This window comes from Chaetura pelagica, unplaced genomic scaffold (assembly GCF_000747805.2).
Source record: "Chaetura pelagica isolate M959 unplaced genomic scaffold, ChaPel_1.0 scaffold7, whole genome shotgun sequence".
NCBI classification, from domain to species: Eukaryota; Metazoa; Chordata; class Aves; order Apodiformes; family Apodidae; genus Chaetura; species Chaetura pelagica.
In genome coordinates, this window is record NW_009953920.1 from 2386890 (window position 1) to 2410616 (window position 23727).

Below are 23727 nucleotides of genomic sequence, written 5' to 3' on the forward strand. Positions count from 1 at the left end.
TTTTTCCAAATCGATTTTGCCTGAAAATGTCCCTCATGAAAATACCAAAATGAAGAGCATTCATTTGGTTAGTTCCTACACTCCTGGAACTAAATTTTGAAGAAAAAAAAAAAGATACATTTTTCTGTCTGAAACACAAACCCTGATTCTTAGTTATAGTCGGGTTTGGTGTAAAGCATATTTGTATCTTTTTAACTCTAGTGTAAATGAAGCTCATTACCACAATGATATGTTACAGCTCTTTGAGGTTGAAACAAAAAGAAGTCACTGGATAACACAGAGACTGCAACTAACGATGTTTTTTCCTGAATTGCAGGCACGTAGAATTTCATATAATTAACTCCTGTAGTCTAAGGAGATAGTGGAGCTTCATGGGACAGTTTTCTGTGTCAATGATAAACAACAGTAAAACTAAGGTAACTTGTCTTTCCTTCTGTGAAGAGCAATATGATTTAGAGACCTTTTAAATTTTACAGTATGAAAATAAAAGATAAGTTTAGGTTATTTTCTTTCCCAGTTACAAAACTAATCAGCTGTAAGAAAAAAAAATAAATGTAAATACTCTGTGGTGTGACACTGAAAATCTGTTCAGTCAGTTTCAGAATGGACCACAGCAGTTGAATAACTATTGTTGGGTGTAATTTTCTAAAGCTGCTCTTCCAGGATCAAAACAGCATAAAAAATAAATTGTGCATGCTCTTATTTTTCTGTTTTCAGCACTTAATATGCTTCAGTTCATAGACAAAGCAGTATAGGTACCAGTGTGCCACAGGGAGTCATCGTATTTAGATAACAGCTTTTCAGGAATGCAGCTGGGGCAGCACTGGAATCTGCTCAGGAACTTGGTTACAAGCTGTGATTTGACTTCAGTACCTCTTAGGTATGTCTTAGTATTAAATACACACAGTGACTTTTTAAGAATGACTGAAATTAGTAATACAGGTTGCTATTTAAGATTATACTTACAATGTGTGAGGACACATTTACTGACAGCTTTGGTATCTTTGGCAATTGAGTATAAACTTTCCTGCTTCTGGCATGCCAGTTAACAGCTTTAGTGATCCGTGCATTGATTAAAAGAATGGGGACATTTAAAGTCTAACCTCTCTACTGTGGTATGTAAAGCACACAGCATGGCTTTTGAACATCACAGTTGTGCTTCAACTACATGTTTCAGTCCTCCTAATGTACAAATTGAAACAGGTTACCCTTATGCTCTTGGACACAGGCAGGAAATAAGTAGTAAGGCACCTTGGATTTTTTATAAAATGTAGTCTGCCTAATTTCTGAAAGACAAACTGGTCTTTGGGACTGCCTTGGCACTGCAGAGAAGCTGGGAAAGTCATTTGAGGAGAACCCAAAAGAATGTGTGGGGACCTACATGATGTGTTTTCCAACTCGTAGATTAGTGTTATTATAATATATATAAAACTCAAATGGAAATTTCTGCAAAATATGAACCCATGAAAGTATTTGGAAAGGTTGTTCTTAGACTCTCTGAGCACAGGTTTTTTTCATCTGTCATGCATCAATCATGAATGCAATCAAACACTATGAGCAAAAAAAGGCATACATATTATTGCCACATGAGCAGCAGTTCCTATTAAATCTCTCACAAATATAAAAATAATTCAACAAAGCTGGCACTAATTATGCCTGGTGCTGCCACTTAGTGGAGCTGTGCTTTCCTGCCTTAAATTGGAAAAGTGGAGATTTTTTTGTTGTAGCTGGGAAGAAACCTCAGTTTGTACAAAAGTGTCGCATGGGACTGGTTTTCAGCAGTGCTGGGTACTCGGAGCTCTTGTGTAAGTACCTTTATGTGATGACAAGAAGCATTTGAGGAATACAGGAGTGAAGCACCTCAGGTGAGGAATGTGTACTCTTCCTGCTGCCTCATGTATAAAACAAACACATGAAGAATAAGTAGCTTCCTCAACACAAAAAAACCCAAAAAATTATACAGAACTGATTCTAGGATTAAGCAGCCTGCAGAAATTTCAATCACAGGAGCTCGTGATTTTTCTATCATTATGGAAATTGAAAGGAATAATTTAGCACCTGAAAAATAATCTGAAGTTACATGTGCTGAGCTACAGATGGTTAGACTTCATAGTTCTGTTATAAATGGACCGTGATGATTATTATTATTTAGGATAACTCTTCCATGTACAATTTGCCTTCCTGTACAACGTCCCACAATCCAAGTGGGAAGTGGAATGTCCTGGGAAGATCAGGCTGGAGTCAGACAGATATAACTGAGCAAAGCTTCTGTCCCTCTGCAACACATTTGATCCACATCTCCAAGGCAGAATTGAAATTGCTCTTTCACTCCAACGCATGCAGGCATAAATTGAAAAGGACAGTCTCTTAAACAGAGTACCTGTGGTGGCATTTTTCACCTCACCTCCTGCTTCTTAGCTTGCAGGCCAAATAGAGTTCATGAGAATGAACTCCTTGGATGTTACTGGCAGGAAAGAAAAGAAAAGAAAAAAAAAGATCAAGATATAAAACAGTTCATGTTACCTGTACAAGCAGAAATTAGTATTTATTATGCCATCTGAGTTCACTTGAGCAGGCAACAGCTAATAATATTTATGTGATTGAAGCCAAACAGCCAAACAACAGGAAAAAAAAAGAAGCGCATACTTTTTTCAATAGGTAACATATGAGAGTAACCAGCCTAGATACATCTGTTAGCTTATCTCTAAATAAACTGAGCATTGTTCACGTCCACGTATGTTTCTCCCTGTGTGGATAGCACATATAAGCTTATGCTGCAGTATGTAAGACTAAAAGCAGTGAGTCATAACACTTGGGTTTATTCATTCTACTGGGAAAACTTAAGACAGCATATACCAGCTCCATAATATCCTGGTACAACTAGGCAAAGCATAGTCTGTGCTCTGGCTAGTGCATAGGAAAGTGGGAAAAGTTTTTATTTCAGTCAGTTTTCAAGATGCTAAAACACAATTTTTCTTGTTGTCATTGTCTTCCTATTCCATGGATAATTGTTTTTAAGAATGCTACAGATCCACATTCATGTTACTTTAAGACACTGCTCATGTCTTTGGTAGCTTCTACCCTGTGGAAGAAAACACAAATATTTATGTACTACATAGAAGAAAAGTTCTTCCACACAGGAAGAAGCAATATACTCAAAACTCTCCAAAACTTAGATACAAATATATCTTAAATTTATCTGAATAAAATAATCACATGTGGGGAAAAAATGTAAGACCAACATAATCAACTGTGAGGTTTTTAAAGGCACTGAAGAATCTAAAACGTATCATTAACTTAAAAGATCACCAGAGAACCCTATATATCCCAAAGTGTTTTGAGGAAGGTCTGTTCATATCCCAGAATCAGGAATTGCACTCCTCTCCATAAATTCTTTGCAGGTTCCCCCTACCCTGCTTCCCAAAACATGATTGTGAAAGGAAGTGAAGTAGAAAATAACACAAGAATTATCTGACACCTTAATTTAGGGTTAACATAATTTAAGATACTATCTATTTTTTTCAGGAAACAGCCTTTTCTCTGTAGTAGATGCTTCTGATACATACTTTCAGATACATCAATTTCTTAACCCTTGTTTAATCCAAGTTCTTTTTTGTTCAGCAGTAACAGTCTGGCCCTGCTACAGCATAACCAATGCTCTGAGTGGAAAGCACATGGACACTCAAGTCTTGAACTCTGCATTAAGCTATTTACTGTTTCTGGAATTTATTCCTAAACTATTGATTTCTGCAAATCAGATTTGGTGTTGAATGAACAAGGGAATTCCAGAAGAATGCCACGTCAGCAGTTGACCAATGACCAGGCTGAATCCTTCCCTGTGTGCTGGCCTGTTTCCTCATCAGCCTCTTCTCCCTCATGCCTTGGATGTTGGCAGGCCATGGCAGGGAACACTCTGTGCCCTTCGTGGAGACAAATGCAGCAGCACTGCCTCGATAAAGGACTGCCACACAGAACAGGTCTCTTAAAGGTGTACGTTAGGAAAGCTGGATGAAGAGCCTGTGAATTGGATCCAGCCATTTCTCCACCTGTGAGGCAATTCCCAGCAGCCTGGACAAATGGGTGTCTAGGAGGCAGCTCCTGCACACAACACAGCAACATTTGGTGCTCAGGCACGTGTGGAGAAGAAGAGCCAAGTACACCCCAGCTACAGGAAAGGCTTAACTGAAGCTTGTTCCTTAGACACCACAGAAGCTGAGGTTTTGTTAGGTGGGCTCAAGTGTACTTGCCCCCTTCAGAGATGCTACTGCCCTGTTTTTTATCCTCACCTGCCTTCAGCCTTGCATTCCAGAGTCCCCACTGCGGGCCTGGGCCCTGTTTTCCCTCAGGACCAGCTCTTGTGGTTTCACCTCAGGCTTCTCCCTACCCAGGTACTGCTCCCTCAGGGCACACCTGAGTGCCCACAGGTGTGAAGAAGCCCTGACACCGGTGCCTCACCACTCAAACAGCACATCCCTCAGATACTCATTTTGGCTGTATGATCATGTAATCACAGAAGGGTTTGGGTGGGAAGGGACCTTAAAGATCATTCAGCTCCAAACCCCTGCATGGGCAGGGACCCCCCCTGCTAGACCAGGCTGCTCAGAGCCCCATCCAGCCTGGCCTTGAGCACTTCCAGGGATGGGGCTTCCACATCCTCCCTGGGCAGCCTGTTCCAGCGTCTCCCCACCCTCACACTAAAGAACCTCTCCCTAGCATCTCCTATAAATCTCCCCTCTTCCCGTTTAAAAGCATCACCCCTTGTCCCGTTGCTACAAGCCTTTGCGTTTTCCCTCCCTGCTCAGCTTTCCCGTCATCCCTTTTCCAGGCCCTGGAAGCCCAACTGCAGGGTCTGCCCTGCATCCTTCTCCAGCCTCAACAGCCCCAAACTTCGCCCCACCCCGGTGTCACACACACACGCACCCCCCGGTGTGACACACACACACACCCACACACCGGTGTGACACACACACGCGCGCGCACACACACGCGCGCGCACACACCCCCCCACACACACACCCCCACACACACCCCGGTGTGACACACACACACACAGACACACACAGACGCACACACACGCACACACAGACACACAGACAGACAGACAGACACACAGACACACCCCCCCCACACACACACACACACACCCTGGTGTGACACAGACACACACACCCCAGTGTGACACACACACACACACCGGTGTCACACACACACACCCCGGTGTGACACACACGCACACACCCACACCGGTGTGACACGCACACACCCACGCGCACCCCCGCCCCACACACACACACCCCCCCACACACACCCCGTTGTGACACACACACACACAGACAGACACACACACACACAGACAGACACACACACACACAGACAGACACACACACACACAGACAGACACACACACACACAGACAGACACACACACACACAGACAGACACACACACACACAGACAGACACACACACACACAGACAGACACACACACACACAGACAGACACACACACACACAGACAGACACACACACACACAGACAGACACACACACACACAGACAGACACACACACACACAGACAGACACACACACACACAGACAGACACACACACACACAGACAGACACACACACACACAGACAGACACACACACACACAGACAGACACACACACACACAGACAGACACACACACACACAGACAGACACACACACACACAGACAGACACACACACACACAGACAGACACACACACACACAGACAGACACACACACACACAGACAGACACACACACACACAGACAGACACACACACACACAGACAGACACACACACACACAGACAGACACACACACACACAGACAGACACACACACACACAGACAGACACACACACACACAGACAGACACACACACACACACACACCCACAGACACACCCACACAGACACACCCACACCCCGGTGTGACACACACACACACGCACACACCGGTGTGACACACACACACACACAGACATGCACACACAGACAGACAGACACACACACACGCACGCACACACAGACAGACAGACACACACACACACCCCCACACACACACCCCGGTGTGACACACGCGCACACACACGCACAGACACACACACACACAGATACACACACACCCCGGTGTGACACACACACACACGCACACACCGGTGTGACACACACACACACGCCCACACACACCCCGGTGTGACACACACACACACACTACATTAGTTAATTTTAAGTTCTTGGATAGAAAATAAAACTCTTTCAGACCTTCTGTATGGGCAACAAAAGGGAACACTAGAAGTGTTGGCCATCTTGTACTGCAACCAGTAAATATACAGGAGTCAGAAAAAAATAATTTGGTATTCTCCACATGGTGTGTCCAAGTATTTTCAATAAAATCACAAGGTTGTGTAACAATAATCTATTTGAAACTAAATTCCTATCTTTATTTCTTAGACTACAGAGCAAACACAAATCTGTCAAATTCTCTGAAAGTCTACATGACCTGACATCCTGAAGACAAATTCTCTTCCTATGTAAATTCTGGTCTCAGTGTGAGCACACCCTAAGAATGAAGTGAATTTTGGAGTCCTTCCATATAATTTTGGTAATCCTGCAGCTGTTGTGCTGCAGAACGTAAGACCAGATGTAGGACTCACAAATCTCACTACTAAGTCAGTCTCTGTGCCACTAAACAGTGTTGCAATTTGGCATTTCTGTGCTATTGTTCAAGAGACTGCTTTTCTTTCCTGTAGAGCAATATTCACCTTTAGTTACCAGGTAAATCTTTGTTACACAGAGTAAAAATAGGTAGTCACCTGAATAAATATGTAGTATAGAATTTTTATCCTTTAAAAAATATTTTAAACTTTTTTTTTTTTTTTTTTTTTTTTTTTTTTTCTTGACTTTTCCAAGCCCTGAGACGGGGAAAAAAAAAGTCTAGAGGGGACTGGTGTGTGGTAGCGTGTGCTTGGGAATAACCCGGCGGTGGAACTTGTCAAAGAATTAGGAAGCGGGTTAGTGAAGTCGGCTTTGAAAGCGGCTCCACATGCAAGGTGGGATCGATGTATCCTTTCCACACCTGACTGATAAGCGAGCAAGGTTTGAAGCAGAACACCTCATGAACAGGTTTTTGCACCTCAGCACCTATGCATGTGACATTTCAGCACCACTAAAACAGTACGTTATACTGAAATCGTCACTGATTAAAAGAGTGATATTATTCACAACCACACGTGCTTTATCTAAAGAGTATTCAGATTAAAAAAGATTAGGTTATGTTCCACAGGATACGCAACAAGAAAGACTCCTTAATGTATGGGGTTTTTGCAAGTTCTGCTTGCAGTGTGCTCACTTCATACAGCAGTCAAAACCCGCTGGAGTTTGAAAACAAACATAGCTGCTGTAAGCAGCTCTAACAAATTTTTAGGTTGTCTAGGTGTCAGCTTAATGTTTGCTTGGTAACCCTAAATTACTAATAGAATAATACCTGTTTAAACATAGTGGCCTAAAGCATTTACTTGGGAAGCAGGTGGGAGAAACATCCTGTGAAGTGAGAAAGCTTTTTTTTTAGCCTATGACCACAGTGTCCAGGGCCCAGAAACTGAAGCTAACTTAAATGCAGGTTACAAAACAGCCTAGATTCTCAGCAACAGCCAAGAAGACATGGGAGCAGTATAGCACTGGATATCCTGTTATCGCTGCTTCTCGGGTCTGTTTGAAGATCAGATGACTTTTCAGAAAATACTTTGCAGTTTTCTCATGGAGTGAGAGCTGGGTGATGTTCCTTGACGTGATCAGAAAGTGGACTAGATGCAGCTTCCTTCTCACACACAAAAGTACAACTGAAATTATTAGCGTTACACTGTGAACAACAAATAAGTACTGCAACAAATCTTGATCTGCAGTTTAAGCAAGAAAATCTGAGCATGGCTTTTTGTGTGGAGTTATTTTTAACCTTTGCATGAAGGTTGTGATTTTGGACCTGCAGTTATGCTAAGTGACAGTTCTAAGTGTCTGTCTTGTTTTTGTGCAGCAGTTGCACCTGTTTTGGTTCAGACTTTTTTTTTTTCTTCTCCTCAACTTCACAGGTGTTTTCACTGTCTTCTCTCTTAGAATATAGAAGTTATGCATTTTAATGTGCATGCTTAGCTTTTAATTAAACAATTTTGAATGCTTTGTTACTACATTTTTATGGGAAAAAGTGGATACTTCAGCTCAAGTACTCCTATTAAAAACAATCTATTGTAAACTCTGTTACAAAGCTTAGGTGGCAAATGGAATGCCTCTCTGCTGCTTGTAACTGTCCCTGTCATTTTCTTCATAATGTGTATGCTTAGCAGAAATTGTTTCACTTTTATCTGGTCCTAAAGTGTGTATGTCTCTACTTATGGGTAGAGTTTATCTCTACAAAGGACTTGGACAAATTAGCACCCAGGTATGACAGGTTTTTGTCTCAGATGAAAAGCAGTCCTTGTGGACACAACATAGTGTATTTTAATTCTAATTTGGTAGCTGAATTTACTAACAGAATGTTTATACGCTCTGTGTTCATCCATCCTGCTTCCTAGAATTAGGGAAACCATTTAAAAGCTGAGCTTCAGATAGAGTTTTGTGAGAGCAATATTTGTCTAAGTCAAGCTTAAAACTGACAGCAGGCAGAGAAAAGCAAACAGATTTACCACCGTTGCTGTGAGTGAGGCTGCTGCGTGAACTCGGCAGGTTTGTGTGCTCTTTGGCCTCTATCCAGTTAGTCAACACATGCATATTGAACTTGTGGTACTTTAGGCCTCTGTCCCCTTGTCACCTGTGTGTGGAGGGAAGTGGAAAGAGAGGAGAACATGGGAAAATGGCATTGGAGTTCTAGCAGTACAGGGAAGGGAGCTACTGTAGCTGCTGGCCCCTGGGTGGCACGTTGGATATGGAAATGCTGGAGATGTATCGCCGAAAGAGTAGTAGATGAGCCTGAGAGGAACCTGGTCATAATGTGGTGAACCTGGTAGGACTTGGGTGCAAAGCCATGGGAAAATCTGGCTTTGTTAGTTCTGCTCACAGGGGAAAAAGAACTGCTTTGAGAATGCAAACTTTATGTGCTTCAAAAGGCTGCTGCCTCATCCAGTAGCTGAACAGGCATTTTCAAGTCTATCAAAACATACCTGCTAGGGAAAACAGGTTAATTCAGGAAAAATACTGAAAATTTGGTTATAAGGGCTACTCTGGAAAGGAAATTCAATTGCTTAAACTGACATGGAAATTGTGAGGGTTTTAATAAAATGTTTTAATAAAAGAAGTTTTGGGCTGGTCTTCACGGGCTTATTAATTTTACTGTCCTGAAGTCAGAGTGTTCTCACACAAATCTCTATTTAAAGTTGCCTGCTGTTTAAAATCAAACTAACCTCTGGTGGATGCTTTATGGGTGCCACCTCTTGTCAGCTCACTCAGAAGTGTTTTCAGCTGGTGCTCACTTGAGTTAGGTTGGTTTAAAGGAGTGTAACCTTTGCAGGGGGCAAGACACCAAGTTGCTTAACTCTTCATTCCCTTACCATCTGTGCCTAAGCCAGAACTGTACTGCAAAATGGGGAACAATATATTTTATATTACCTAGAGCTTCAAGGAGTCTATAATAATTGTACTGAGTTGCTCTGTTCTTCTTCTTAACAAAGATGTCCTAACTAATTGCAAATAAAATATTACTAGACTATTAGCTAATTTTTTGTATCAATGATAGATTATTGCACTTTAGTATGTGCATAACTGGTTTTACATAAAGAGATTGTAAATCATGTTCAGAAAATAATACTTCTAGAGCTGGATTGGGGGGAGGCATAAATGACTGGCCTTGCTTTCTTCTCACTGGAAGGTAACAGTCACCTTAAGTGGTTGCTCTAACTTAAACAATCTTCTAGTGGAATGTATGCAGCTCATACATGTAAATAAATGTATGTCAAGTGCAATTCAGGTGACTCTCATTCCCAGTTTTTTCTTAAAGCAGACAAGCTCATTCTCCACCCAGAGCTAAGAATAACAAGTATGTTGTCTGAGGAGACTGAAAACAATAATAAGGAGATATTATTCTGTTCTTTGTTTCTGGCCAGCGACCTGGCTGTAGCTTCATGTGCAGATAACGGATATCTTGAATAGTTTTTTTCCCCACAATGTCTGGCATGAACTTGCTTATTTCTTAGGCAGTTTTTTATAACGTGCATCTTAGTGCTACATGACGCTTATACAGTTTTGTGCATCAGTAAGAATGTATATGCCCACATTTCTGTTTTCAGCTGCTCTCTGCAGTAGCACAGTTTGGGTGAAACAGTTGTGAAAGTGGAAAATAGATTAAAACGAAGACTTATAAGCAGCTGGTTCCATCATTTGAGAATAAATTTGTGAGTAAATGATTCATCAACATCATAAATGGAATCCCCACACCTTGGTCTTTGGAAATGAAAACTAGTAGGGGAAAAAAATGTACTTTAAAAAAGTTTGTAGTGTATATAGTTTTGTGGATCTCAGAAAAGTTTTCTCAACTTTATAAAGTAAGTATATTTACAGGAATTGCTGTTATTCCTGCATTTGTTACGGTGACATGGTTTTATAGGTCACTTGAAAAACAATTATTAAAGTAATGTTAATTCTCTGATCTTCTGAGCCTATGACAACCAAAATTAACTGGTGTGACATGAGCACTCGTTCTTATCTGATTTGACATTTGCTTTGTGATTTGAGGCTTTTGCTTTAAGCCATGATGTATGCCAGATGAAACAATGCTAATTCTGTTGGCAATCTGAAAAGATGACATTGGGCTTCTTTGTAATCAGATATGATTTATCTTAAATCATGATTCTTGAATGAGGCTCTTGTGAGGACTGAGAACCACTTCTAGTTTCCTATTCATGTCCCCCTTCAAAGCATTTTTGTTTGTGTTTGGATGACTGGTAGTTAGTTTTTAACTTTGGATATGCACATTAAGTATTTCCTGTCAAAATTGTTCTTCCTTCAGTGCAATGTTCTCACAGCTAGCTCTTCTCAGTACAGCTAAACTAACAATCCTGTGATCTAATACTGTTTTCACTGTTAAAAAGATTTTTATAAGGACTACTGAAAATCATAAATTTAACAAAAGCAAAGCTGAAGCATATGCAATGTGTACTTTACAGGAAAGCTTGTTTATATCTGTCCTGTCTACTTATTTGGTCTTTTTAAGAAAGAAGTTCTTTACAAATTTATCTTTTGGCTTAACCATAGAGTGGATGGTATCTTTGGATCTTGGCTCTGAAATTGTCTCAGGCATGAATCTAGATTGCTGCACAGTAATTAGCTCTATGAGCTGTAAAAATCAGGTTTGTCAACTTTGATCTTTTTTGGGGATTCTATTCAGAAAAGATTAGTTCTACAGAATGTAGTTATAATAGCTCTAATTATAGGTATAACTGTAAAGGAACCAGGCAGAATTCTTGGTCTTAAACAACTGAGTATTAGTATCTGTCAGCCAGCTGAACTCCCGTGTAACCTGTCCTTTTGATTACGTCACCTGTCAGGCTTCTGGCCAGCTCAGCTAAACAGGACACGCGTGTCCACACAGTGGTGGTTTTTGCTGCTCCTTGCTGCCCCACGAATACTCTTTGATTTCCATAGTGACTAATGTGAGATGCATTGGCAACATTGGTGCTCATTAGGCTAGTTAACTTGCTATCAGATAGATTTTTCTATGTGGTTCAAAACAACGCAGCACTTCTTGAAAGCTGTATTATGGAGGTTTTAGACTTTTATAACTATTTTCTCTACGTCCTTTGCTAGAATTAAAAGCTTTTGACAATGTGCTAAGGTGACATTCATGTGGAAGGAAACTGCATTCAGAGGCTGTTTAAGGAAAAGAGGTGGCTGAACCCAGGGGTCTAGATTTTTGGTATAAAGGCTTAGTATCTGCCAGGCAGTGAAATTACTTGCTGTTAAAGTGCTTATCTGTTAGTTTCTCAATTAATTTTTATCTGTTGATTTTTATTTTTTTTTTCATATCAGCATTGTTGCTTTTTTTCCTGTGCTTTTTTGGTTTTGGTACAGCAAAGATTCTAACACTCTTGGTAAATGCATAGCTTTATGTAAATGCATAGCTTTATGTTGTACACAAAGTATACAGATGCATGTCTTCATCTGGAATAACTTAAGCCTTTTCACTGACTATATGAGCATTGCTCTCTGTCGTAGTGTTACTTCTTCCAAAGTGGTTTTGGATAGATGTGTTCCAGGCACGTAACAGGTTGTTAGCCTTTAGGCGTCTGTTCCTTCTGTGGTGACTATATTAATGCATTTTATAGTGATCTTCTCACCACACCTTCCTACTGCTGCAAAATCCAATGAAATTACTTTCATGCATTTGCAGAGCTGTAATGTTGTCTTAACAACTATTTTAGTAATTGAGGATTTTGTCCCCAAAAATGGATTGAGGAAATTGGAAGCATGTTCGTACTGTTTGTCTTCCTTCACAGCCATCTGGGCTGTGCTCTGATCTGGTCTGAATACATACTGTGCTGTAGATAATGTGCTTATGCAAAATATTATTCAAAGAATAACTGTGGCTGTATCAGCGGTTATAAGTGATTATTTCAGTGAGATTGCCTAGCAAATACCCACTTTGTGGGTGCTTATTTGACCTAATCCATTTAGACTGGGTAATTTTGAAATAAATGCCTGTTAAAAGCAAGCTGACCACAATTTCTTCTACCAATTACACTTCATGGATAGCAATGTGGCAATAGATTTGAAGCTGATTTGGAGCGGTAACTTCAACATGAGCCGAATTAGTTAATTCTGTGAAATTCAACTTGGAGATAGGAGAGGTAAAACCTATGTAATTGTATTCCAAACCAGATGCGAACTCCTATTTTGGTTTCAGCAACGCTACCCTAAGTTAAGAATCAAAATAAATATCGCCAAGCTGTTCCTGAAGCTTTATGAGAATTTTTTCACATATAAATAAAACAATAGGTCTTGCCATCAGGTGTAATGTTTGTAAAAACTAAAAAAAGATTGCTCTGCTTCAAAGTGTGAGAAGTCATTCATTGCATGAGATGACCAATATTGATTAATAGACGTTTCCAGTCTAAAAATCAGTACTATATGAATGTAACTTGAGTGTGGGACTCAAGGAAGTTCAGGCAGACACCTCAGTCCAAAATGCTGTGGTGAAAGTCTTCTGATGTAAGTGCAGAAATGTGGTTTTAGCTAGTCTGCTGCTGTGGTGTAACTCATTGTTTGTGTTTTGTCAGAAATGACGCTCATTACCTATGCTCAGTTCTGCTCAGTGTGCTTGTATTCACATTATGATGTCATAAAAATTCTGTTACAAAGCCTTATGTTGGCTAATCTGCTTAATTTTTTTCCTAAATCATCCATGTTTCCTACGCAGTAAGGCTAAGGGGTGTTGAGAACTGTTAATCAGAAAACTGGCTGTCATCAGTTGAGGCACCGTGGTGATAATACCGAGTGACATCTTTGAAAATGCAGAGTCTGGATATTGCATGGCAAATGGGGCAGGATTCTGAGCAGTTACTCATTGGGAGTGCTGGTTGCTGTTGTCTTGAATATGGTGGGATACCTTAGAAAACATTAAATGAGTTACTGCAGCATAGTCACAGAGAACATAAATTGCCTATTTGTACACATCTGTTTTCTGAGCTTTTTTAATGAAAGGCTTGAGGATAACAGTTTATTCTGTATTTTTGAAATCCAGGTTCCTTGAATTGATAGGGGGCTTTAATTTCTTATTTTTCATGGAGCTTATTCTGGGTTGTGGTGTTCTTAACTTTTCAGTGTAGAGGGACTATCAGGCATACTTCTAAATTTGGATTTTTTAAAATTTAGATACATTTATCTAATTGATATATCTATCTAACAGATATATTAGATAAATTTAGATGTATTTTAAATATATCCAATTTAGTTCAAGTTTCCTGAAATGTTAGCTTATGAGGGCAAAATTGTCATTAAGGGACTCAATTTTAACTTTAAATTCTTCAATTTCAGGGGGAAATTTGCAGTGGTGAAGAAGTGCATCCAGAAAGACACTGAAAGAGAGTTTGCAGCAAAATTCATGAGAAAAAGAAGAAAGGGCCAAGATTGTCGGATGGAAATAATCCATGAAATTGCAGTCCTTGAGCTGGCACAATGCAACCTTTGGGTCATTAACTTGCATGAAGTTTATGAAACTGCGACAGAAATGATCTTAGTCCTTGAGTAGTAAGTACCATTAATAATTTCTCAATAACCTTCTGCAGTGTTTTGATATAACTAATAATGTAAAAATACCGTGTATCAATATGAATGATTTGATTGCTTGCCTGTTACACTTGCTTGAGTTGAAAAAGAATTGCCAAGAAAAGCAGTATTACAAGAAGTTATGTGCAGTCTTGTAACTACTACAGATTATAATAAATTTATCCAATTATGTAGTATCTTTCAAAGCTGAGCTATAATTTATGTAGTTAAAAAAATCTTTAGTGAAATATGAACTGTGTACAATTGTAAAAGAGGAAGAGGAAAGAAGCAACAAATCTATCCAAAAACTGAAGTTTATTTAATTGACAGTCATAAAGACAGGATGAAATCTGGGTGTTTTACAAGTTATAAAATAGGTGTTGAAAGCATTGACATTATTAAAAAGAAGCCATCAAAACCCCCTATGATTTACAAAGAAAAACTCTATAAGTAATTTTCTTTTGGGGGAATAAAAAGAGTAGGAGGATTCAGACCTAGAATAATTTATTTGAAATTACATTTAACTTGTGACTCTACACTTGCCTCTGTGTTTTTTCTGTCCTTGAGTTTGTCCAGATGGGTGTTTCTGCAGCTGTTTTGACTGTTCAGCTAATATGCCAGTCACTTATATATTTGATGTCTCAGTTCAGATGCAGCCAAATGTTTGTTGCTATTGAGCTCTTGTTAAGATCCTGTTCATGTACTATGGATTTTAAGTAATTAAGAGTGGAGTAGTGAGGCTTTATAGTTCAGAAACTAGTTACCCTGTCTTGTTCAGATGAACAGAGTTTGTGCAGCTCTTTTTTTGCTTGATAACAAAAAGGAATGGTGAGAAATCTTGTGTTCCAACCTGACCTTGCTTAGAAGTCAAACTATTTTTAAAACTCAGTGAAATGAAATGAGACTGGCTCTGCTAAGGTAAACTTCCTTCTAGAAGAGATTTTTTCCATTTCATTATGTCCTTATGGAATTAATGATTTTTGAAATATTCCAGTATCTCTTGAAATGCAAAAGTGTGACAGTGCTTCTGGACTTCTAACCACTGTTATTAGAGATTAATAAAAGTGTGCTTTAAACACTAACAGAACAGATCTAGCTAGAATACAGTTTGCATTTTTGGATCCTGTAGGAATACAATGTGAGCAGCAAGATTCAAAACTGGATACAAGCAATGGGTTTTGTGATAATTTTAATGCAAAATTGCTAGTTTTCTTCTTAACTCAATTTTCTTACAATTGCAAAACATTTTTAATCCAAAGTATTAACTAGGTTGTTCGGTAGTCACCAAGCCATTCAGTAATTAGCAGCATTATTGTTTTTATATGCATCAAACAGCCATACCTTGTTTCAGATAAATAGCTGTGTGTTAGAGTTGTAATTTACAAAAACAGGCTTTCCCTGACTTCAGTAAATATGTCTGGATGCTTCTTTAGTGTCAGCATGTTTCAGAGACATGTTGCAACAGAACAGGTATGAATGTTAGTAAATTTCTGACATTCTGTATGCAGAGGATTAAAGAACATACCTAGACTGCAAGCTTCTCAAGGGTATTTCAGCTTCATTTAAGCTTGACAGTCTGTGGCCATTCTTTATCTTGGGAAGGAGAAAACTAAATACTTAATTGTTAGCCACTAGCTTTATCTGCTAAGGTTTTAAAGTTTCTTGTGTTGATGTTCAATCTGTCATAAGGGATGAGGGAAACACTTAGTGTTCTGCCTTCATCAAGTGAAATAGTGATGTTACATTGAGGGTTATCTTTTGAGTAGGATCCATTTTTGACAGAAAACAAACTTAAAATTGGCCACTAAGTGTTAATATTGAAAGTTCTGAGTAATAGGAAGAAATGAGGCATTACAGTGTTGGCTTCAGTTGGATAGCAAATTGGTGGCTGTCTGCATCCACCCTGACAACAGTTTGTTTGTTGTCACAAGACGTCAGACAGGATTTAAGTAGAAGTTGAAGGTGTGAATAAGTGTGAAGGGGTAGTATGTAAAGCCTGGAATTGAGCTAGGTCAGACATGTTTCTGTATTTTAGTGAAAACTGAATGAATTAAAAAGAAAATTGGACTTTTACTGAAAAAAAGAGATACAGTTTGGGAAACCTGGCACGTCAGATATACAAGGAATAAAGGAAATGTGACAACTTTTGAGCTTAATATTTGTATGTAATCTACCTGACTTTCTCCAGTTTCTTTTGAAGAAGAGCAGCAGAGCATCTGATGCTCAAGAACTGGTAGTTTTTGTAAGTGTTCATCACCATATATTGATACATGTATGGAAAAGATAGGTGATATTGGTAGGTCATTAATGGGTCAGATATTACAGAAACCTATATGTGTAACTTCAAAATCTGTGCCATGAAGTACTTTTTTTTGTGATGAGCTTCTTAACTGAGTAATTACCTGCCGGGGTCTGGTTTAGATATAGTAGGCTTTTGTTACACTTTAAAAAAGAAAAAATATTGTATTTTATCATCTTGAAGACGTCATGGTTTCTTGGATATTCTGAAGTGTTATTTTTCACCTATAGTTATTAGGACCTGGATAATGTTGCTACTTGTATTGCCTTGGACATACTGTCCTACTTACTGGAGGGGTGACTGGTTAAGGTAAGACTGCTGGCAGGAGACACTTCTTTTGGCATGGGATTCAACAGATAAAACTTGGAGCAAAACCATTGTAGCCAGAAATAACTGTGCTGTTCCAGTTTTTGCATCTTGCCTATTAGAGTAATTAAAGTTGTTCTAAATGGCAGTCTCAAATCAAGACTGGAGCTCTTAAAAAAAGTTTATAAAGAAGATTTCTCAGATGGTATTAGATACCTTTTGTTGTTGTTTTGTTCAGTTCTTGGGCTTCCTGATTGGAAAGATTAAGGGGGGAAAAAGCACATTTGTTTGAGAACTAAGAACTTAAAAGCAGTATCTACAACTTCATGCATTTGGATGCTTTTCTTCCCAGATGTCCTCTTGTCAGATACAGATTTACAGTTTTCTCTGGTTTTGGGGACATTGGTACACTATGATAACCTTACACTGAAAAACGTCTTCTTGAAGCTGTATTGCTGATAGCAATACAACTACCTTGATGTGATCTTGTCAAATAAGCTCTGTGTACAGAAAGCAGATGAGTTTCCATTATTCTTCCAAAGATAATCCTATTGAAAGAGGCTTTTGACAGAGCATAAGAGTCAGGAAGTAAATTTTTCACTCTTGCAGACTGTATATGGACAACAAGGTATCCACAGGACAGCAATGTGCCCTGGTGGTCAAGAAGGCCAGTGGTATCCTGGGTTGCATTAAGAAGAGTGTGTCCAGCAAATTGAGGGAGGTTCTCCTCCCCCTCTACCCTAGTGAGACCTCACCTGAGTTTTGTGCCCAGTTCTGGGCTCCCCAGTTGGAGATACAGGGAATTACTTGAGAGAGCCCAACGAAGGGCTACGAGGATGATTAAGGGACTGGAACACCTGCCTTATGAGGAAAAGCTGAGAGACCTGAGGCTTTTTAGTCTGGAGAGGAGAAGACGGGGGGATCTAATTAGTGTATATAAATACTTGAGGGCTGGGCATCAAGAAGGCAGGGACAACCTCTTTTCACTTGTGCCCTCTGATAGGATGAAGGACAATGGACTCAAGCTAGAGCACAGGACATTCTACCTCAACACCAGGAAGAACTTCTTTACTGTAACAGAGCACTGGAACAGGCTGCTCAGAGTGGTTGTGGAGTCTTCTTCTCTGGAGACTTTCAAGACCTGTCTGGATGCATTTTTGAGTGACCTGCTCTAGATTTGGTCCTGCTTTGTTATGAGGGTTGGACTTGATGATCTCCAGAGGTCCCTTCCAACCCCTAACATTCTGAAAAATATGGTCTCACTCAGCATTTGAAAAAAAAGTGTATTTTTTAAACTTGTTATCTACATATCTGTTGTGTGAGAGTTTGTACCTCTGAGTTTTTCAGAAGACTATCTTGATGTCTCATCCATTAAAGCTGGGGGTATGTTTAATTTTTTCAGGTGCACGAAAATAGATTTTTTTCACTATTTTTCTAATGATATGCTAAGCGACTCTTAGTGTATTGTAAGTGCACTTGAAAGAAGTGGGATGCTGAATTCCATATAGTGCATTAAGATACGTTTGAAGGAAGATAAGCAGTCTCCATTGAATTAAAAGTCAACATAATTGTAACCAAGATTAATGCTTCAGACTTCCAAATTACTTTTAGTTCATTTATGCTGATAAGCAGCTAAAAAATGCTAGCATGTTTTTCACTGATGAAGAGCAGTTGGATTTCACATGAAAGTTTAGAGAATTTAATAGCACAACAGCAAATTCATAAACAAATTAAAATAGCTAAATAGTTCAGGTTACCATAGCTTTTGAGTTTGGAAAGAGTTCTTATGTCTTGCATTTTTTTTGTATACTTGGATGAGGAAGTGTGTACTAGAGAAATAAGGCATTTTAAATCACACTGGATTTCAAAACATTGTGCTCCTAAATATTTTCCTTATCATTCTTTTTTCAGATTAAGGTGGCTTGTTTTCCTAAAGACTTTTTTGTCCTAAGGACAATTCTTTGCTTTTATCCCCTAGGAACATTTTCTTTCAAGGTGGGTGGGGGTGCCTGGAGGTTTGCAAAGTTGTTTTTACACAATGACCATTAGAAAAGATGGAGCTTAATGGCAAACATGTTCTTACAGGAAAAATGAGTAAATGTTAAAAACATCAGAGAACTCCTGGTCTACATATATACAGAAATCATTGCAATTACATGCACATACAGCAGCTATTTTAACCTGTGTTTTGATTACTACTGTTTTTTTCCCCTGAACTGTGGCTAGGGAGTATAAAATAACTGAGTTGAAAGTCTTGTTAAGGAGCTTGGCAATACATGGATGGGTGTGTGGGAGAATCTTTTCGGAGTTCGTTTTGACATTGTATTTCTAATCACTTGTGACTAGGTTGGCTCACAGCTAAACTGTTTTAGTTTAGGGAATCAGTTAAGCTCACTCCACAGCAACGATACATGGAAGAGTCTTGCAGGAACAATTTTCCTGTGTTCTTGTAAAGGTTTGCTAGTTACTTGTGTGAATATGGTAATTTATTGATAGAATTAATTGTCTAGAAGAAGATGCATTATTGTTTTAAGATAGAGCCTCTGCTTATTTTACTTTTGATGCCACATGATTTTGCTGTAAAACAATTTTGGTTCTCTAGAGTCATTACTAAACAGATAGTACTGCTTGTGGCTTCAGAGTACTTTTTAAAACACTTATTCACCTCTAGTTATTTTAAATTTTTGTTACTTTATTTAAACATACATAAACAGAAGATAAAGAAGCAAGCTAAGACCTAAAGTTTTCCAAAGTACTTTTAGATGAAAGCTATTTAGAAGCTTAATACATCCCTGTATAGCAGAGACTTCATACACATTTCAATTACAGGCTTTACATTTAGTCTTTTGAGGGTGTGCAAAGCATTTTAAGGAGGACTGGAGGTGGAGCTGTTTTGGGTTGTGTTTACAAAGGCTTACCTTGGCCAAATTTCCATGTAGTTTAATAGGAATGGCAAAAGGCAAGTATTTTTTGTAAACACTGCCCTTAAACAAATGTGGCATTCATCTAAAGCATAGTCAGTAGTGTTTCCAAAATAGTCCCCAAAATGTCAGTAGTAGTCATATTCTCTAACCTAAATTACTAAGATCTTTGCTTTTCTCTGAAGTTGCCATACTGTAGAGAAGTCTCCTAGGCTGTAAAAGCTTGCCAGATGTTTAATAACTTAAAGTACTGTTGCCTACTCTGAATAAAATAGTGCAACAAAGTGGGTGCTGTATCTTAGTTGTTGAAATAATAAAATTCATATTGTTTCATAGTGCTGCTGGAGGTGAAATCTTTGACCAGTGTGTGGCAGAGAGAGAGGAAGCCTTCAAAGAAAAAGATGTTAAACGACTTATGAAACAGATCTTAGAAGGAGTTTCATTCTTGCACAGAAACAACGTGGTTCATCTTGACTTAAAGGTAAGATTCATGCTGGGTTTTTTCTCATTAATATCTTATCTGTTGACTTTCTTGTTGGTCATATGTCATGCAAATGATAATTTGTAATTAACACAATTTTTATCTAGTTATTCCTCAAATGATAAAATTGAACCTTTGGGATGCAATAGGGTAGTTTTTATGATTATGGCAAATATAAACTTCATTTAAGTGAAATGTAATGAATTCAAAACTGGGTTTGCATTGTACCTTAAATTGTGAATGTGTGCTTTGGGTGAGACCTGACTCACTTTTCAAGTGCCATAAAAATGTCTAGATGTTACATGGCTGTTGAAAAATAGGTTTGTTTTTGTATTGACTTGAGCTTCAGTGAAGCAGAAAGGTGGCAGAGGCACTGCTAGTGTTATGCTTCAGAATGAAGTCTTCGTACTGGACTGGTAAACTGTGTATTAATGTGTTAAATACTTTCCTAACACTTTGGTATTTTTTTAAATTACTGTAAAGCTTAAATGTTTGTCATTTACTGCCTAACAGTTGGCCAACACACTATTGGTATATAAATTGCCATGATTTACTGGAGTAAATATTTTTCCTTACTGAAGAGCAGTTTTTACCCAAATAAAGAGATAAAAGTACAGTTACTTAAAAACTTTTCAACTGATCAGAAGAAAAATTTATCTGATAAAATAGAGCATATCCAGTTCTCACTGAAAGATTCAGCATTGCTTTACTGGCATGTAAAAGTTCATTAGCAGAGCATTAGCAGAGATGTCTAGTGTTTGACTTGAATAAGTTTATATGATATTGCAATATATGATGTCCATTTGAAAAGGAAACTGCAGCATGATTGCTTTCATGATACAGAATACTATCAGTCTTTTGATAAATAAGTTTTAGGGAAGTCTTCAGAATCTTGGCAAATAAAGATGATGGAAACTGTAGGATTAAAAACCATGTTTTGCAATGATTGATTGTCCCATATGCCTTGCAAGACTTCTAAAAAAGGAGGGGAATTCAAAAATTGAAGTTGGGTGCTGGCTTTGTCTGCATGTTAATTAAACCACTGGCCTCAAAACATCATCTGTTGAATCATATAGCTCATGCTGCTTTACCATGAAACTTACTAAATGCTTGGTTTTTTGAGGTGACTTTGGAAGACTGTTAAGCATTGTGTTTGCCAATATCAACAAGTTTACAAATTCTTGGCAAAATGTCTTTCTTGTGCTATTAGTTACACCTTTGGGTCTCTAAAGGTTTTCCTTTTATTTATCTGGTGCAAATACTTTTGGAAAGGTCTGTCTAATTTTCCATGAGTTGCACCTTTAAAAAAGTCTGGCTCTGTACCCAGAAGAATTTAAGTCAAAATGGTTGTCAGTGTGTGATTGTCAGCTTGTTGTAGTTTTATATTATACATCTAAGCAACCAGGTCTGACACTGATGCAAGAGTTTTCCTTGAGACTAAACACTGAAGAAAAAGGGGGGTTTTGATGTGCCTTAGCAAGTTTACCACCTGATCACCTCTTTCCAAATGCCTGGTTCTCCTGAAAAATGGTTGAAATATGGCTTGGTCTTAATAGCAAAACACAATCATATCATTCAGTTTTGACTTGGAGAAAGAGCAAACATAATGCTAGTGAGTGCAAATTAAGTATCACTTGACAGTATTGTGTTGATGGTATTTAATTTGCAGGGTGTACACAGATTGTAGTCAGGAGTCTTTCATCTCCTCTTAATGGTGCTTAAAAGCTGCAGAGTAAGGGAAGACTCCTTGCTCTGTGTTTTCATTTGCTGTTTGACTTGATCTTGAATTGGTGTTTGGAAAAGCTTAAAGTAGTTGGGAATGGAAGAGAATTAAAAAAGGTGTGGGGGTTGAAGAAGGACTAGTTGCCTCTTGTCTACAGCAGAGATAGGTAAAGAGCCTTACATAGTCCTGGAGTCTGGGAGAATGATTGCTCCAAGCTGCACTCTCCTGTGGCGTATGTTACTCTGGTTATCCGACAGACAACGTTTCCCTTCCTTCTTCTATATGGCTTTCAAGAAGTTGTGTTTGGTGAGAACAGCTAGCAGAATCATTTGAAGATGGCTTGAGTGGCAATTTACACCAATATTCAAAAAGCAAACTAACGGAATTATGGAAGAAGTGGCCTAATACAAGAACATTCATTTTCTCATTTGATTTTTTCGGGGGGGTTAAGGTGGAATGTTTATTACACAGAAGTGTAGTATTAATAGCAGTGTAGTATTCCTTGACTAAAAGAAACATGCAGAAAGCTGAAGAGAGTTGAAAACTTACAATAGAATTTTTTCAAGGCAAATTAACACTGGAGTTGAAATATTTATAGCAATTAGAGCAAAGCTGTTGGTTAATAGGCCCCTATAGACTGTCCAGGCTATACAGAACCGGTTTTGATCATAGCCTTATTTTTTATTTTGGGGAATAAGTGTGATCCTAGTCTAATAGAGCTACTCTTAAGTGACTGTTGATCAGCCTAGTTTAGTGTCTACACAAAATGTAGCTGGTGTATCCCAGTTAGTCTGTTTTTCCTGTTTCTGCCCACTATTTCTTAGATAGTTCTTGTCTGTCTTCTCAGGATCAGATTTTTTTACAGTGTTAGAAAATTAGATACCTAGCTTAGTTACTGTTGGAGGTTAAGGTTTGACATTGATTAGTTTAAAACACAACCTTTATTATGTGTCCCTAGTCATACTCTTCTTGAAACCAACTGAAGATAGAAGAAATACTAGGGCAAAAAGCTCCTGAAAACTTCTGGAGTAATGGCAAATTTGCTATGTACAGATTTTGCCATTATATAGTGAGTTTACAGGATTCCAAAACCTTCTGTCCAGGTTGGGTTGAAGGCTATCCTAATTTACAAAGTACACTTTTTACAAACAGTGTGTGCTACTTGCAGAATAAGCTTCCAGATGCCACCAGATCCTTGTATACATTGCCTTAGTCTGACCTTTGCACTGCAAGGACACTGACAGAAAGCTGTGTTCTTCATGTGACAGTAGTTTAGTCCAATTTAAGTGAAAAATGTAAGACTGGTTAATATTTGCAATGATAAAAAATGCTTTTTGCTGCTATTATTCTTCATGTGATGGTACAGATATAAGCAACATCTCAGATTCCTAAAGCCAGAGTTTCTGGTTGTTGGCAGTATGCTTGGAAAATGCAACTTTTTTGACAGTCTTTCCCAAGGTACCCGTTTCTGTTTGCACTATGGTGTTGGGCTAGACTTGTCTGGCCACATGTGGTTTCTGTGCACATCCTAGTCTTGTAGTCAAGTTCATCCCTTCACATTGCCCATTTAGCCAAGGATTCTTTCTTCTTTTGTTTTGTTGGTTTTTTTTGGTGGTGGTGCACAATGAAAAAGGATATAAATCAGAACCTTTAAGCCTTACTGTATTAGAGAGGGAGGTTTTTTAATGTTGCCATTTGACAGTTTTCATCAGCCATTTCATTCCT

General features: G+C 38.7%; 1 protein-coding gene across 1 annotated transcript in view; it reads left to right on the top strand.

The window, feature by feature from the left end:
- The first annotated feature begins 7070 nt into the window (after positions 1 to 7070).
- Positions 7071 to 23727, top strand: part of STK17A (serine/threonine kinase 17a) — a 21508-nt gene continuing 4851 nt past the window's right edge. Inside the window, exons 1-3 of the mRNA XM_010001547.1 lie at positions 7071 to 7201; positions 14042 to 14254; positions 20135 to 20279. Of these exons, the coding sequence (XP_009999849.1) occupies positions 7071 to 7201; positions 14042 to 14254; positions 20135 to 20279 (489 nt within the window). The remainder of the gene's footprint in view (positions 7202 to 14041; positions 14255 to 20134; positions 20280 to 23727) is intronic.